This window comes from Hylaeus anthracinus, unplaced genomic scaffold, assembly GCF_026225885.1.
Source record: "Hylaeus anthracinus isolate JK02 unplaced genomic scaffold, UHH_iyHylAnth1.0_haploid 11978, whole genome shotgun sequence".
Taxonomy (NCBI): Eukaryota; Metazoa; Arthropoda; class Insecta; order Hymenoptera; family Colletidae; genus Hylaeus; species Hylaeus anthracinus.
In genome coordinates this window covers 1,487,861-1,504,869 of record NW_026534326.1, presented here as the reverse complement: position 1 = coordinate 1,504,869, position 17,009 = coordinate 1,487,861, and the positions used below count along the sequence as shown (strand labels likewise).

The 17,009-nt window shown below is 40.3% G+C and overlaps 2 protein-coding genes across 2 annotated transcripts; one reads left to right on the top strand and one right to left on the bottom strand.

Annotated features, from left to right (window-relative positions):
* Positions 1 to 2,602: 2,602 nt before the first annotated feature.
* LOC128897034 (nonsense-mediated mRNA decay factor SMG8) lies at positions 2,603 to 7,459 on the bottom strand. The gene is made up of 15 exons (XM_054160669.1): positions 7,064 to 7,459; positions 6,846 to 6,990; positions 6,504 to 6,778; positions 6,203 to 6,433; positions 5,942 to 6,135; positions 5,772 to 5,875; positions 5,512 to 5,705; positions 5,195 to 5,434; positions 4,901 to 5,104; positions 4,714 to 4,826; positions 4,478 to 4,633; positions 4,195 to 4,405; positions 3,397 to 3,708; positions 2,884 to 3,063; positions 2,603 to 2,809 (listed from the first exon to the last, which is right to left on the bottom strand). Exons 1-15 carry the CDS (start codon positions 7,102 to 7,104, stop codon positions 2,689 to 2,691), a joined length of 2,721 nt encoding a protein of 906 aa, XP_054016644.1. The 5' UTR covers positions 7,105 to 7,459; the 3' UTR covers positions 2,603 to 2,688.
* An 861-nt stretch (positions 7,460 to 8,320) lies between these two features.
* LOC128897046 (5'-3' exoribonuclease 1) lies at positions 8,321 to 16,998 on the top strand. Its single transcript, XM_054160693.1, has 16 exons — positions 8,321 to 8,547; positions 8,964 to 9,404; positions 9,482 to 9,929; positions 10,018 to 10,779; positions 10,842 to 11,134; positions 11,352 to 11,638; positions 11,966 to 12,242; positions 12,346 to 12,621; positions 12,696 to 12,856; positions 13,032 to 13,414; positions 14,227 to 14,693; positions 14,947 to 15,033; positions 15,102 to 15,260; positions 15,345 to 15,581; positions 15,671 to 16,093; positions 16,171 to 16,998. Exons 1-16 carry the CDS (start codon positions 8,473 to 8,475, stop codon positions 16,339 to 16,341), a joined length of 4,947 nt encoding a protein of 1,648 aa, XP_054016668.1. The 5' UTR covers positions 8,321 to 8,472; the 3' UTR covers positions 16,342 to 16,998.
* The last annotated feature ends 11 nt before the right edge of the window (positions 16,999 to 17,009 follow it).

Genomic DNA, 17,009 nt, shown 5'->3' with positions numbered 1-17,009 from the left:
AACAGGAAACGCGGCCGGGAAATTTCCAAAAATTCTCCCTAAACAGCAATACGGTAACATTACCTCGGTTATATTACGCTCGCAAGCGACCGCACCACACGCTGAGCGGGATCGCTCCCCCCTCGCCTCCTAACCTATCTTCGCCGATCCCCACCGCCGTGGAAACTTTTACCCCCCATCCCCCACCCCGCCGCCCGGACACACAACAGACAACCGATCAACGTCGGTGCTATTCATGCCGCGCATCTCGACTCACGCAGTTGCTGTGTTGCCACGTCTTCTGCCTTCTAACTTGAACTTTCTTGTCCAGATCTCGACTTCGTCGAATTCTTTTCGAAATAACGCGTTTCAAAGAACGAATCTACAAGATACGACTCGTCGTATCGACTATACATTATTTAAGAACAGCAGAATTACACGCGTACGTATAATAAGGTTGAGAAACACGTTGGCATACTTTTTGGTAGCGTGTGCAATTTTGGTCATTGTTGGATTTAAGTTTCCCTCGCGGGACATTGTTTTTAATCTGAAATTCAAAACGTTTGCCAACGTTTGTATATCGAATATGAACCGAGTACGAGTTAGACTGAGGCTTGAATAATAAATAACGCTGGTTTGTTTGAGGAGTCACGCGGGAAACGTGGCGTTGCATCGAGTGGAGAGCAAACATTCTGTTTCGCCAGGCGCTCTGTAGTTATCTCTCTTTCCAAGAGCAAAACACAGGGGCACGTGTTTGAACTTGTTAGGCAGGCGACGTGGCAACGTCGTGGGTCTCGTTCAAAATAGCACTACCAGCTGGCGGCTATCGCTTAACATCCGATAGGTTCACGATCGCTCTCGTCGCGAAATTAACAACGATTCCATCGATATTTTATTTCGCGGGTAAATTTGCAATGAAAACGGGAAGTAAGGAGTCCTTTATGATTTGCGGGGCATAGACGACACGGTCGATGTGTGTCATCGATTACATCATCTCCCCAAAAAAGATGGCTGCCCCCCTTCCTGCACGAAACAGTTATGCACTGCGCTGATCAGTACATCGGCCATTTTTTCTTTTTTTTTTTTTTAGCAGATTAATATTAAATCGAACGATACGAGGATCATGTAGAAAATAAAAATAATGAAAATTTATGTTGGATAGATATCGAATTAGGAAATTTAAAGAGAATTTTCAGTTTATATGCGCTTTGGCCGAGGAACGATAACTGGGGCGCCATCTTAAGATGGTTAATAGAACTATGGAATGATGTAGAAATTGAATGTTTACGAAAATTGTTTTTTTAAGATTCCTATCTCAAAACCGATAACCGAAGCGTATCTAACGCCGATCATTTCTACGATTTACAGAATAAATAGTTGGAAAATAAAAATTGAAAACTCAAATTTATGTTACCTCTGCACATCCGCCTACAATCACTTTCTCCTTTGATAACGTTTAACACACAAAAAGACTTCGTAAACCAACTTTTAAAAAATATCAGCTTGTAGAGGATGATAAGACGAAACTTTTTTTATGTTTACAGTTTATTCATAGGACGCTTAGTTTCGAAAATAAAAATTGAAAAGATAGAAATTCTTTGCAAAAATTGAATTTCAGGAAAGTCTTCCGAGTTTTTAATTTTTATCTCCGAAACTAAACGTCGTATAAATAAACTGTAAATATAAAAAAGTTCCGTCTTATCGTTCCCTATAAGCCTGTATTTTTTTTAAATTCACACCTCTAAGAATCGTCTCACGTATTTAAAATGTACGAATGAATTAAATAAATGAATATAATTGAATAACAGACGTATTGGTTTTCCCCGTACAAAAAGCGATGATTTCAATTTACAAAATATTAATAACTGTGTACAATCGAGAGACTTAATTTAATGTAGCAACATTTAACGTTTCGTATAAAATTTTACGAGCCACCTTTCGCGCGGAATGGCAAGCTTGAGAATTTATACGCGGGAATTCTCGAGCGCCAGGTTGAATCACACGGGCACCTCTCCCTCTAAACAAGTCCGTGCAGGTTCAGTCGTGTCTGAACGGACGTGAACGGACGTACTTAAAGTTTCCCGACGATCCTGACCTGTTGCTAAGCCGCAGTTGTGCCGCATAGAGTGCTGAGTCGTTCGACGATATTCTGTTTGAGATGCGATGCAGTATCTTGTTCCAAAATCGTTATCAATTTTTATGATACACGTTCAATTATTCCACGTGCTATTTCCAATGCAGTTTCAATTGTTATTGTATTGTTTGTAACTTGGAGGTTTCCAGTCAATAAAAATGTAAACTTGAAACATATTCTGATATCTGAAATTTGTCACAATATTTCTCATTTTCTTTATTCAAATGACAAGAAGTGAAATATCGGGGAAGAAAGATTTCTAGTTCACTGTTCTACAGAATTATTTTAGAATAACATTCCTATCGCATAGCTAAGTAAAATAAACGATGATTTAAGATAAATTATTTAAGAATACCAATTGTATCGTACTTTCACAAAATTGTTATAGCCACTTGTCAGCCGATAATTATTCTAATTGTAATTGCTACTGCAAGAATAACATTTCGCACATATTCTCACAGGGAATTAATTAAAATCAGTCTAAAGAAATGACTAAACACATAACTTTCTATTTACAAGACTTATCGACATGTTTTGGTACAAAGTATTATTTATAACAAGAATTAAATACTGCGTTATTTCTTTTCTGGAACCACTTCGCTGATTCCATACATACCTGCCAGTAATCTTCCATGGGAAGTTGGTACCGGTTCTTTTGGAGCCAAGTAGGGCCCCTTCTCGTCCATGTATACATACCTAAATTTTCGTTAAGAGAATTTCTTAATTTGTTTAAGTTAAATATTCTTAGAAGGATATTCGTAGAAGGATACGGTAGCCTCAAGACCCAGTAGGCACTTTGAGAAAGCTTTATAGGTTCGTCGCAACCGGTTACGAAAATTGGACAGGGCGGAGGTCCGGGTTGAACTCGAGGGTTCAACGTGACGTGGACAGGAGCCTTCGGAGTCACCACGTGGATCCTCATTAGCTGCGCTATTAGCGGTTTCGTTTGCCTAAATGATTACTCAAGTGTGAGCATTGTTACCCACACCTGGACAGAGATATAAATAACACAAATTAACGCGTTGATCGCCATGTAACTCGTACCCGCGTGCTTTTCATGATGAAGAAGTGAACGAAACCTGAATGCCAAAAACAAATAAATTTAATCGAAATTGAAGGATTTCGATAAAGTCAGAAATGTAGACATCACTATAAATGTTTACGTTTTCAATGGCCTGTAAATAAAATTCGATCCCAATAGAAATTTTTAAGAGTATGGGAATCAACGCGTTAAACGTAGAACAATTTCGCTCGGTGATTTATCGGCGAGGTTGGAGTTTCACCTGCAAGGACACGGGAAGTAAAGAGGCATATCCGCGGTGCTGGATGTTACTTTGTTCCCACTATCCTTGACGATCCCGTTTCCTGTTGCTTTCAGGACCTTGTCGGGCGCGGACGCCATGAATCTGTGGCCCCTTGGACACTCGTACTCCACCCCGACGAATATCTTCACGACGAATTCCTTCCCGCCTTTGGACTTGCGACCGCGAATGGTGTTCATGTTCTGGAAGTTCTTTCCTCGCGGACAGTAACCGTGGTTCCCGTGGTCGCCGATCGTGGGCCAGAGGGAACCTCTTTCCTTCTGATGCTCCAATCTAGCAAAAGGGAGAAAATATATGAGATGTCAAATACAAATTTAACCCTTTGCACTCGAGAGGTGACTCTCAGATAAAATGATTGTCGGCGAGGTAAAGGTGACCTTATTCTAAAATCTAGATAGCTTAGAATTCATAGCAATAGAATGCTAAGAAACAACTCGAGTTGCTGGCAGATACCAGGAAAAAAGGCCTGGAGTGCACAGGGTTAATGCAAAAATAGTGGAACGTCTTCTTCTAAGTTCTTCGTAGTTCTCCAAAGTTGGAGTTCCGGAGTCTCCATATGTTGAAATTAAATGACTTTGGAATTAAAGCCTCCATGAATTATAATAATTGTGGACATACTTATACGGTGGTATACATCCACCTTTTTAATATCCTCTTTGTTCCAAATGAAAGTAATCAACAACCCATATCTTGATTCCAGATATGGCAAAATTTGACGAGACAGTGCAAAGGGTTAATTTGTCTACTTAACTTACTCACCTTACGGTTACGTCCCAGGGTAGGAGAAAGGCGGAGGTGGGTAGGACCCCAGCCTGGTGCTGGAGGCCCAAGTTGTGGGAGTATAAGCTGCTCGGGCCGAGGCAAACCAACGACCAGCTGGAGAACTGCGGTAGGAGACCAGCCGGGGATTCCGTGTGCAGCATCCCTGGGAGGTACTCCGTCGTCGATGGCTGTCTGACCAGGGACTTCTCTGTTGAGAGATTCGGATCGTTGAATTCGTTGCGTTAAAATAGCTAGAAGAGATCGTCCAGAAAATAATTACCTTTGTTGTCCGTGTCGCTGTCCGAGACCTCTATCACGACCTTGTGCGCGTCGCTTGGCGTCAGACTGGTCTTGTTACTGAGTTTGGGGACGTCCTCGTTTGTCTCGCTCGTTTGCTCCGACTGGCCTCCGCTGCCGTACGGAGTGCGAATGTCGTCTTCGAATTACAGTTTTAAATTATAGTAAACTTCACGATAAGGTTACTACGCTAAGGTTAATACCATTCAATGTATGTACCATTCAAGGTGTTGACTCCAAGGCTGCAGGCCTGAGTGTTCCCTCTCGGCGTTGGCGATTCCACGTGGCAGAAGGAGTCCTTCCGTTTCGTGACAGAAAGCAATTGTGCTGGTCTGCGAGGTAGATAGAGAAAGATGTCAAGCAGAGAGATTTGAGCAGTGTCTCGTTAATGTTTGGATCACTTCACCTATAGTTATGCGTACTAGGTTGGAAAACCGGAAACTGTATGTTCTCCAGTTGCGCGCAGCCACACTGTTTCGCCAGAATCTGGAAGTAGTCGTAGTTGGCTTGGCGAAGGCTGAAGGGGTCCTCTCGGGAGCCTTGGCAGCGACCACAGTTGCAAGCACATATGTATCTGACTCCGCTGCAGTGCTCCCTGATTGGTAAGTCGCTGCGAAACGAAACGAACTTTCGTTTCTATGTAACGCGTAGAATATAATAATAAGCTAACTGTGTTAGTAACTGTTGCAAGCCTTCGTACTTGTCGCTGTCTCTGGGCTCCGGTTGTTCTCCGCCTCCAGCTCCGTCGCTCCCACCTCTGTGGGTAGGGTTCGTGCAGGGGTTGCCTGTTAGAGATAGAACCTCGCACATTTGCCTTCCGGACCGCCAGTGCTTCTCGCATTCAGCTTGTAGCTTTTCGTTGAACTCTTCGAACAGCGGACCACGCGCGTGCATCTCGAAAACTGCCATCGCGTGAGCCAATTTCGTCTCGTGATACGCTCTAAAGTGAACATTAGAAACTTTACCAACTCCCAAACAATCTTAAACCTATCTAAAATGCAAACGTTAACGAAATACCTCGTATAATGTTGAGGTAGGTTCTCCTGGTAAGTTTGCAGGGCCCTAGGAAGCACTTTGCTGCATCTGCTCTTGCTAAATTTAACATCCGTGTCCAACAGATTGTGCAAAGTTAGGAATTCCTTGTCCGTCCCATGAATGAAGAAGTCGTAGACCTTGTTTACCACTTCGCAAAATATTCCTACGGTAGGTATCTAAAAGAAAAGATTCTTTTGCGAATTCAAGGCTGCGATTATGAATCTTTAAGTTTGAATTCTTACCTCGAAGTACGCGGGGACGGAATGTCGGCCAACGTTGTCGTCGAAGCCTCTCGCGAAAGCCAAATTTATGTGTTGCTGTAGAAACAGTCTGAAGGAACGAGTCTCTGCGAATGCATAATAAAAGTATAATAGTATCTTTGACGAATTTATTTCGGTTACTTCCTACGTACCAATTTCTGTATCGTCCATTTGAAGATTCGAGTCCTGACTGGCTAGGCTTCTCGAAGTACTACCACCGGAACTGGCTTTGCAGCTTTGTATCAGTTTTCTCGCCATGTAACCGAGGATGTCTTTGGACTCGGTGGTGCCAGTGTTTACGTAAACAAATTCCTGGTTCGCGGGAATCGCAAACAGAGAATTCGAGCTAAACATTGAATGTATTTAGTCGAATAAAACAATTTTAAGTATCTTCGTATTGAGTAATTCGATACCTAATATTAGTTACTATACGATTTTTCCTTAACACATGGTAAATTTGATCTTCCAAGGAATGCTCTAGTTTCTTTATGTTTGCTCCGCTAGCAGAATCTTGGAACACAGCAGGACAAGTTTCGAAATAGAACAGTACTCTCGGAGAGCAGGGTCGGACGTTGGACACCCAATCTTTGGGCAGACTGTAAATACAGCTGAGAACATCGGAGAGTTGGGGGGAAATTTTTTGCCTGAGAAAAATATAGTATTATCAGAAGTTTCAAAGTAGTACGCTAGGACTGGTGAGAATGGGACAATTACCTCACAATGTCCATTGCTCTGAATAAATGTACATAACTGTAATCGAATGTGTGAGTGGGGTGAGTGAGAACGATAACATGAGATATATGAAACAGAACAAGCAACGCTCTGGCGTATTTGTCTCTCATATGAGCCCACACACTGAGGAAGTCCTTGCAGTCCTGCTTATCTATGAATCTATCGTACTCCATTAAGAGAGTGTGCGTATCTAATAAACCCCGTAAATGCAAATATATAGTCTTTTCTTTAGAATCGTAGTATCCTTCGATTTCGCACTGAAAATAATATAATACATTAGTCGGGATCATTGGTGCTTGCTTTGATATACTACACAGTTCTTACGAAAGAATCCTTGTCCACTTCCGGTTCATCCAGGAGGTCCACTTGAAGAATAGAACCAAGCATACTTGTCTTGCATCCTTTCACACGATACTGTGACTTCCCAAACACAGACACGATCACTACCTTCTCATCTGTGTGTATAAAACTGAAACAGAATCATCAAATGTTATCAGTACCTAACAAAAAGAGTTACCTCTTTAATTTAAGTAGACAATTACCTATCCACGTTGCATGGAAGCCGAAATTTTTGGGGTCTCATTATATGTCTATGTTTATGTGATACAGAGGTAATACGTTCGTGACATGGGTCACATCAGGATGTTTACGACATATTACAGTACATTTGCATTTTTTGTCGCTGTTTATTACTGTTGGAGACAGAATAAACTAGAGGGTAGTTTCACAGACCCGTATTATTGTTTGTTGACGTTCACTTAGGTTAGGACAGGTTGTAAGCAAATTATAAATACTCTGTACAAAGAAACAGACGGGACTAATGTTTAAACTTATGATTAACGACATCTATGGAAAAATGGCAAAGTTTATAGTGAAATAGTTTCGTATTTCGATGGTAAGTGTCGCGGAGATAGTATGGAGAATATTATCGACGATTCTGAGCACATGAAACAAGATGGCCGCCACTCACGCATGCGCACTGTTCTTAGCGTCAGTGAAGTATCTAATACGACAATGAAAATGGTGCCTTGGTCGCCTCCCAAAGAAAATATTAGGTCATCCTTACAAGTAATGTCATTTTTCGATGCTAAATTAAACTTATATTTACTATAATCGTAAACGTATTAACGATTTCGTTCCATAACCTTTTCTCACCTTTCAATTACCGTCTTAATTCCATCTTTCCAAAATGTTCGAAATATAGCGAATCGGGACCAAGCATCGTTTTTTGTAACTACGATACTGGGTGCTTAATTTATCGACACGTATGCGCGAAAAATCCTCCAATCAGAGTTACGAAAACCGTTGTTCGATTCTGATTGGTGGCCATCATTTTTCACCTAACCTCGCGAAATTCAATTTGAAAAGCATAAAGTGTCGCAATATTCATATACTGAAGCATCATTTTTTTAACAAATAAATATTCACCTTCGCTTCCTAAATATTGTTTGCACATCTGTCTGTATTTACAATTAAATATCTTAAACAATTTCCAAATAAATAAAAAGAAATAATTCGTATAAATCGTTCTTGATAAAAATGATTAAAATAGAATATTCAAAAGAAAAATTGTTAAGAATTGTAATATAATATAGGAATCTGTTTTGAGGCTATTTTAAACTAGCGATCGTTCGAACCTATAATCAGCGACATCTGCGACGAAATGCCCAAAGTTTACAGGGAAATAGTCTCCCAACTTCGATGGTAAATGTGTCAGACAAATAATGGGGAATTTAATCTATTTTATCGACTCTGCATGTGCTCTCGGGAACCTGAAAAAACAAGAGTTTCGCTTCTATAATAGTGCTCTATAATTTAAGTAAGGTCGATAAAGTAAACTTACGGTCAAGGTTTATAATTCTCGCAAGAAATATTTTCACGAGGGTGTTGCCTTTTTAGTGCTAATTGCTTGAAAATTTGAAATCGGTTTGAAAAAAGCTCCTGGATTGAAATGGGTATACCCAAGTTCTTCAGGTACATAAGCGAGAGATACCCTTGCCTCAGCGAAACGTTAAAGGACTACCAGGTACCTAGCAAAACACAAACATTTACTTCTGAAAAGCTACACTTTTTTTGGGTTTAAAAATAATAGTATACGTATAAAACATTTGGCATAGTAAGGGTAAACTTAGCAATAGAACTATAAAGTTAATTATCCTGTACAATTATAATTCTATATATGTATATGTATTTAAAAAATCACAGAGAAATGAATAAATAGTTAAAAAAATGAGGCTCTAAAACTTTCCGTTAAGATTATATTAAAATTATTCCTCAGGAAAAATACTTGAAAGCCACTTTTTCTACACACATGTGTTACATCTATTTTTTTTTTATTCTAAACGACTTATTTTACTCTCCTAATTTAAAATTATTTGTTCACTTTTCGATTACTTCAATTACCAACAACAATGATAGTAACGATTTCATCATAATTTGCAGATACCACAGTTTGATAATTTATATTTAGACGTGAATGGTATCATCCATGGATGTTCACATCCCGACGACAGCGATGTTACATTTCGTATCACGGAAGAACAGATATTCAAGAATATTTTTCATTACATAGAGATATTGTTCCGCATGATTCAACCTCAGAAGTTGTTCCTCATTGCCATTGACGGTGTGGCACCACGCGCGAAGATTAACCATCAGAGGAGTAGACGTTTCAGGTCTGCCAAGGATGCAGAATTGCAGGAAGCTAACGCTGTGGCGAGAGGTATCAGCATACCAAAAGAAAAAAAATTCGACTCCAATTGCATAACACCAGGAACAGTTTTTATGTCTAAGTTGAACGAGGAATTAAATTATTTTGTTACGTACAAGATTTCTACTGACAAACTTTGGCAGAAGTGCAAGGTCATATTCAGTGGATCGCAGGTATCAATTGGATAGATGATACCATATATGTAGATACTCAAAATTTAGACAACAAGTTTATACAAAAGTTGTTTCAGGTTGCGGGAGAAGGAGAGCATAAAATAATGGATTATATTCGTTACATGAAGTCGCAACCAGGTTACGATCCACACACTAAACACTGTTTGTATGGTCTAGACGCAGATTTAATAATGTTAGGTTTATGCACTCACGAAGTGTACTTTACGTTGCTAAGGGAGGAAATTCAGTTTGGTAAAAAACAAACGAAATTAGTAACTCCAGAGGAGACGAAGTTTTGTCTCTTTCATTTATCTCTGTTAAGGGAGTATATAGACCACGAGTTTTCTCCGTTGAAGGAGAAGTTACCTTTTCCTTTCGACATCGAAAAGATCGTCGACGATTGGGTTTTAATGGGGCTTCTCGTAGGGAACGACTTCATCCCGCATCTGCCGAATTTACACATCACTAGTGGCGCGATGTCCATATTGTACAATGTTTACATGGAGGTATTGCCATCGCTGGATGGTACGTTTGGTCTTTAACAATAAATAACATTTCAACTAACACGTATCAAGATTGTGTGATCGAAACATGTTTGATCGACTTATTCCAGGGTATTTAAACGAATCCGGGACTCTAAAGTTGGACAGATTCGAGAAATTCATGGAGAGACTCAGTCGTTTTGATATATTAAAGTTTTACGACGTCTACGCAGACCTGAAATATTTCGAGAGTAAAACTGGGAGGCGTGTCACAGAGTCCGACAGGCCCAGTAGCAAGAAGTTAAAGGATAAAGAGACTCCGTCTCCAAAGAGAACGCAAGATAAAGAGTTCGACGCTTTACTCAGATCTGCAGCTGAAATTTCCTTGGGAGACTTTGACGACGACGAGCTGGGAGACGAAGACTCGGACAGCGAAACTTACAATTTGGAATTTGTCCAACACAAGAGGGATTATTACACAAATAAATTAGAATACCACAATATAGACGAAGAGTTTCTACGTTCCCAAGCTGAAGGTTACGTGAGAGCCGTTCAATGGAACTTGAATTATTATTATAACGGATGTTGCAGTTGGTCTTGGTATTATCCGCACCACTATGCTCCTTATATCTCGGATATAAAAGACTTCAAAGATTTGAAGTTAGAATTCGATTTAGGAGAACCGTTTTTACCATTTCAACAATTGCTGGCGGTATTGCCGCCGTTCAGTAAAGATTTGTTACCGGAAGCATTCCGGACGCTGTTGACGGAGGACAAATCGCCAATAATTGATTATTATCCGTCGGACTTTAGGACAGACTTAAATGGGAAACAACAAGAGTGGGAAGCCGTCGTACTTATACCGTTCATAGACGAGAAGCATTTGCTGGACGGTGAGTGGAGATTGCGTAAATTTTCATCTGTCTCGAGTAAAAGTTCGATTCGATTTTTATAGCCATGGAGCCTCGTTTATCGGAATTGACTCCCGAGGAACAGGCGAGGAACAAACATGGACCGATGCGTATGTTTACTTACACTGATGCGAACATGGGTATTTGCAAAGCGCCGAAATATTTTCATGACTTTGTCAGTCACGCGAGTGTACAGTTAATTAATCGCGAGGATATTATCGTACCAAGGGAGAAGCTAGTGAAAGGGCTGTGCCCTGGGGTCAACTTGGACTTGTACTGTCCTGGGTTTCCTACGTTGAAGTACATAGAACACACCACCAGCCTGGAGAAGAACGTTGTGAGTGATCTATATAATATATATATATATATCGTTTGGAGATGTATGAGTCAAGGAGTCAAGGATATATATAATATAATATACATATAATATTAATATAATATATATAATGTATAATATAATATATAATATTAATGTAATATACATATAATATATATATTTACATACATATAATTTAGAGATGTATGAGTTAAGTATTCGCTAATTTTCTGCATAGGTGAAAGTGTTCGACAGAGTTACATGGAGAGACAGCATGATTTTGCACATAAAACCTCCACCTCCGACGGATTTAACGTCCGTAGCGTCCGAGCTACTAGGAAAATTGGTGTTCGTGAACTGGCCTTACTTGACGGAGGCCCAAGTTGTGGGCGTTTCGAATTGTGATACGAAATTAAGCTTAATTAATCCACAAATGAACTATTGTTACGAGAATATAAACAAGGAAGAGCTGAAGGGCTCCCTTGTCACGCAGTGGAATTTACAGAAGAAGCATATCATTGAAATGTAAGTGCAATTGCCTACATACTTAAATATATGTGTAAAGAATAGCAGCGTCAGTGCACAGTAGACAATACAGTTAACTTTATCGGTGAGACAAAAGAGTAAAGATTTACTGGACAAAACGTGTATTAATTATACTGTCGATTAAATAAACAAGCTTATTTGTGGTTAGAAAGCTTATGTGTGGTTAAGAACTGACACAGCAGTTAATATATTCAACATCATTAAATGTCGTATCTTTTTACAGAGAAACTCAGTTGTATTTTTAATCTGCAGTGTTAATCAACCGAACTGAATAAAATAATCTGATATATATCACTGTATTTGTAGATATAAGGTTCGTCTTGGAGTGGACGTAGGAGAAACGAATATTTTGATCCACGCAAGACCGTTCGTAAGCAGTAAATACATATACGGTAGTAGTGGGAAGCTGTACTTTGAGAAACAATGGTCAGACTCGCAAATTGCATACGCTCACCAGATGATAGTGAAGGACATCAGTTCCTACTGTGTCGAAGTGATGTTATACAAGACCATCGATGATATTTTTGTTCCGGAAACAGTTTGCTTTATGCTGGGACATCCTCATTACGGATCAATGGGGAAAGTACGTTGAGCGTATTTAATTGTCCAGCTAGAATAACACTGTCTGGTATTGGTTAGAGTTATCGAACAGTTCTAGAGTCTTAAAAAATGAATTGTCTCGATAGGTAGCATCGCCAGTGATGTGCAAGAAATCAGGAAGGATAAGAGTGTCGGTGTCTGTGGCGCAAGAGCCATGGTTGGACTGGTTGAAACATATTTACCAGAACCAGAAGACTCAGTACATGCCAGGAAGCATAGCTGCGCAACGGTTAGGCATAAGTAGTCACCTTTTAAGTAGAATCACAGGCACGATTTACGTAAAGTCCTCGGATGAGTTCAACCCTGAGGAGACCAAATACAACGTGGGCTTGAATTTGAAATTTAACAAGAAGAACGAGGAGGTGAGATTAATATCGACAATCGAGCGTGGACAATTACTTACAATTACGTGTTGTACGTTTATACGGTCTTACAGGTACTGGGTTACACTAGGAAGGAAAACGGTCAGTGGCTGTACAGCTCGAAAGCTGTGGATTTGATCCACAGTTACATGGCCAAGTGTCCTGACTTGTTTGAACGATTGGTGCAGAACGTGTCTAACGACGTCTTTCTAGAAGAGAACTTGTTCACCAAGGGGTAGGTGTTGCTAATTAAACGGAGTGAGGTATCTTAAGTTAAATTTTCTTTAGCTCTCGAGATGAATAAAGCTCCTACTTTACGAAGCAAGCATGCTTTCACACTTTAAATTAAAGAATACATGAATTTACATGTTTCATTTGAAATTACGTATTTTATGTGTTTAAATGTGTAGTTCGGGAACATTGAGCGATATCGTAGCCTGGTTGAAGGACGAGCTCCAAGACCTACCAATCTGCCCTTGTGGCACAGAGAGCTTCGAATCGGACATGGTCAAGAAAGTAGAGGAAGCTATAGACCAGTTCGTCAGTACGCAAAGCAACCTCGTTAAGCTAGTACCGATGCAAGTGAAGCCTCACTTGCTTTACAAACCCGGTTTGCATCTGCGTAACGTTCCACCAGACCCTAAAGCGCAGACGTACTTGTTCGACAGGATATGTTGCACTAGAGAGAACTTCACGGTGCCCCTTGGCCACAAGGGTACCGTTATAGGCATTCAGAAGGTCGATAACGCGTTGGAAACCATGTACGATGTTCTGTTCGATAAAACATTCCCAGGTAAATCGGAAATTCAATTTAGAACAAGAATCGGTCACGCGTGTAGCTTTTTTTGAAGAATTAACGAGAAAGAGATAGTAAACCTAGCATTATAAATTCAATTCTCAAGGAACAACCGATTGGCTAATTAGTTCCGATACTCTGACATCCACAAACTTTGCAATTTATGGAAACATTGTAGAGGAAGTGTATTTGCAACGAGGACTTTAAAGTCGATGAGTTGACGCTAGGTCCTGTGAAGCTCACATTTTGTGGAAGCTCACAAATAATTAAGAGTTCTGACTTCGTTAGATCCGCAATTTCAGATCGATTAAACTAACATCTACCAATTGGAACCATTGGATAAACTTTTTTAAATAATTTCAAGTCCCCGAATCTGTGGTACGTACATATAAATATTAAAATTGTTTGTTAAAAATGATCTCCCTAGGTACAATTGATGAAACTCTTCTGAACTATATTTAGCATGCTCAGAACTCTCCAACAAGTAGATGTATTTATATATGTATATAAGTATATATAAGGATATATGTAATATGTGTATATATGTATATATGTATATAAGTTTGCCATCAATTGTACTTCTGGGGATCATTTTTAATAAACAATTTTAAGCGCAAAGATCCATGGTACGACCACTCACAGAGTTCCAATTGGTAGAATTATTACTCTAATTGATCAGGACACTGTTTAAAATATTATGCAGACTTCAGAAAATAAAGTCAGAGTTCTAATTAAAACTTTTATCTACTCTACGCCTGCAAGCTTCGCAGAGCCTCGACGCTATCGTAAGCAATTATCATTGTTTCAAGGTGGACTAGTGATAAACGGCTGTTCGGAGCTCCGCGGGTACCGTCTGTCGCCGATTGATTTCATAAACATTAGCCACGGGGAGAGAATCGAGCACGGTAGAGCGCGATCAGTGGACGGGAATACAGAGTCTATAGAAGGTTGGAGGGACAGCTCCAATCAGAAAGCTCAGTCTTGCGCAAACGCGAGCGCTTTCGCGTCGTACAAAAAAAAGATTCAAGCGGAGCTACCGAAGCTGCGCATTATTCAAAGGAATAACGAGCCGAATCAGGAGTGTCAGTTGGGGCCGCCGCCGAACGCTTATAGATGGAAACAGTGCAACATGCAGAACACGGTGGACTCGCAAGATACTTACAAACTTGCTAAAAATGTCCAGCAGAACGCGCCCTCGGACAATACGCACAAGAAACCGGCGACGAAGCCGTCGCTGGAGTTCCAAGCGTTGTGGAACGAGCTGCACAAGCTGCAGGTGGGTTGGATTGTGTGCAAGGTGATCTTGGGAACTGGGACAAGCTAGAGCTCTCTCCCAAATCCTTTCCAAATCTGGAAAACAGTTGAGCACTGTTGGCTATCTTTCCAAGATAGAAATCTTGCGTATCGATTCATTGTATCCCTGCTTGGACAAGAGCTGAACCTTATCCCAACTTCTCCAATCACCCTGTATATTTCTTTACTACTGGCTTCATAGTCTTATAGATTTATAGATTTTTGTTGGTTACTAGACCACCAATGACCAGCCGAAGGTTGAGCTGGTACTTCCGATGGCTCCACAAGCCAAGCAGATCAATAAAAGCTTCCCCGAGAGTTCTGTGAGTATCTCTTAAAGTCTCTCTCGTGTAATTGTTCTTAGGCTAATTTGTGGATCGCTGTTGTCTAGCCACAAGATCCTAGCGCATTCTTGAAGGCCGTACTGAAAATCTCTGATGAAAACAAAGGCCAAACTAAGCAGCCCGCACCAAATCCACCTTTGAGCAATGCAGTTCCAAAGGAGAATAAAACATTGGATACTCCTCCGCTGGTGCAACAACTGTTCGATGTATGTGTTAAGATAGGTTACCCATAATTGGCTACAAACGGAAGTAACGTGCAAATAAATTACATGGATTATCATTTTCCCCAGCACGCTCGACAGAATGATAAAGTAAAGGATGAGAAGTCACCCACTTGGTACTGTACGCAATTACTGAATTACTGTCTACTTAAAGGAGTAGGAATGCCTCGATACAGCTACTTCACAGATGAAAAGACTAACTTGGTTCGCTCCCATATTCTCTTACCCGACAAGAGGGTGTTTGTGGGAGATTCCTGTCCGAATCACGAACAAGCTGCGGGGAGTGCTGCTGAAAAAGTGTATACGGTAATTAAAAATCCAAGCTATCAGCATGTTTCATTACAATCTAAAAAAAGGGAGGTCAACGATACATCACATTCTCTTTTAAAACTTAGGAATTAAATTTGGTCAACATATTATCGAACATGAATATGGTCCTGCCTCCAATGGTCTGGTACCCCGGTGGACAAAACCACCCCTGGCTCCCTAACGTACTGCTTCCAAGAGTCCCTTTTCAACCTACGAAGCCACAACCGCATCAGCATTACCTCCAGTGGTCCATGCAAGTGCAGCACAACCCAGGTTACCAGCCAGTTCCCTCGCAGAACAATCAGTACAAGCTCCCACCTCAGCCACCGTCGACCCAAAACCCATCCAAGTCTGAAATAAAGAACAGCAGGTCTTTCGTTCCGCTGCAAGCGCAAAAGAAAAGCAGAAACATCACTGCCAAGCAGGCTACTACCAAGGAGGGGAAAGAATGTGCCAAAGAAAATCCTCAGACAGTAGCGCAGCAAAAGAAAAAGGAATTGCCCGTCAAGGTTTGAAACATTTTTTCGATAAATTTGCGATTGCAGCTCTCCAAGTGCGAGTCTGATAAGTCTCTGGTTCTTTGCAGAAAGTCGAAACCGTCGCCGCGGCCCCTGAGAAACAGAAGTCCGTGGAAAGCAACCGTCACCAAATACAAAACACGTCGATCGTACCGAAACCTAAGAAATCGCGGGTGGCGGCCAAGTTTGGTATACAGTCTCAAACGGAGGAAACGAATCACAGTAAGAAGTCCACTTAAGACACGTGAAAAAACGATGCGAAATGTTGATACGTATTTATTTTCATTTTTCGAACACTTCTTTTTTATATTTTGTAATAAAAAGGTTCCGAGTGAGACGAGTATTGATCATGTAAAAGAGTATATACGAAATGAAATTGAAATATCGTGTACATAATACTCAGTTTGTAAGTAGCGTTATTTTAGATTTCTTTTCTAAGGGTATTGGCTCATTATACTGTACAAAAGGACGTTGAAGGATACGTTAATTATAAGATTGAATTGACTTTTATACGTACGATTCGTGGTTGTGCGAAGAACAGTATTGAGTACTATAAAAACGCGAAGTTGCGGTGTACGACGACGTACTTCAGTACGCTGAAATGTGATCATTTAATTTAGACTTACTGATAAAAGTGACGAAAGAAAGAAAAGATATTTTACGTATAGTCGACCAGACGAACATTGTTATTTTTGTGATTTCATAGGCTGATTCGCTCGATTATTTGAAAACTGTACGAATCTTTGTTTCCTAGAAAAGATATTTGTAAATGGCATGGATTCTATCGAAATCAAAATTTGCGCCTTGAAAAGAAAACGGCACTTGCGTTTGTAAATTTGTAAAACACTGATCGGGTGAAGATGAATAAAAACCATGGGTTACATATGTAACGCAAATGTTCGTTGTC

Coding starts and splice junctions, on each gene's coding strand:
- LOC128897034 (XM_054160669.1), bottom strand. CDS start 7,104: ATGAGACCCCAAAAATTTCGGCTTCCATGCAACGTGGATAG. Junction 4,827..4,900: donor CCTAGTACGCATAACTATAG/GTGAAGTGATCC, acceptor TCTACCTCGCAG/ACCAGCACAATTGCTTTCTG. Junction 3,064..3,396: donor TACTTCCCGTGTCCTTGCAG/GTGAAACTCCAA, acceptor GTAATCATTTAG/GCAAACGAAACCGCTAATAG.
- LOC128897046 (XM_054160693.1), top strand. CDS start 8,473: ATGGGTATACCCAAGTTCTTCAGGTACATAAGCGAGAGATACCCTTGC. Junction 10,780..10,841: donor CGAGAAGCATTTGCTGGACG/GTGAGTGGAGAT, acceptor CGATTTTTATAG/CCATGGAGCCTCGTTTATCG. Junction 12,857..13,031: donor GAGAACTTGTTCACCAAGGG/GTAGGTGTTGCT, acceptor TTAAATGTGTAG/TTCGGGAACATTGAGCGATA.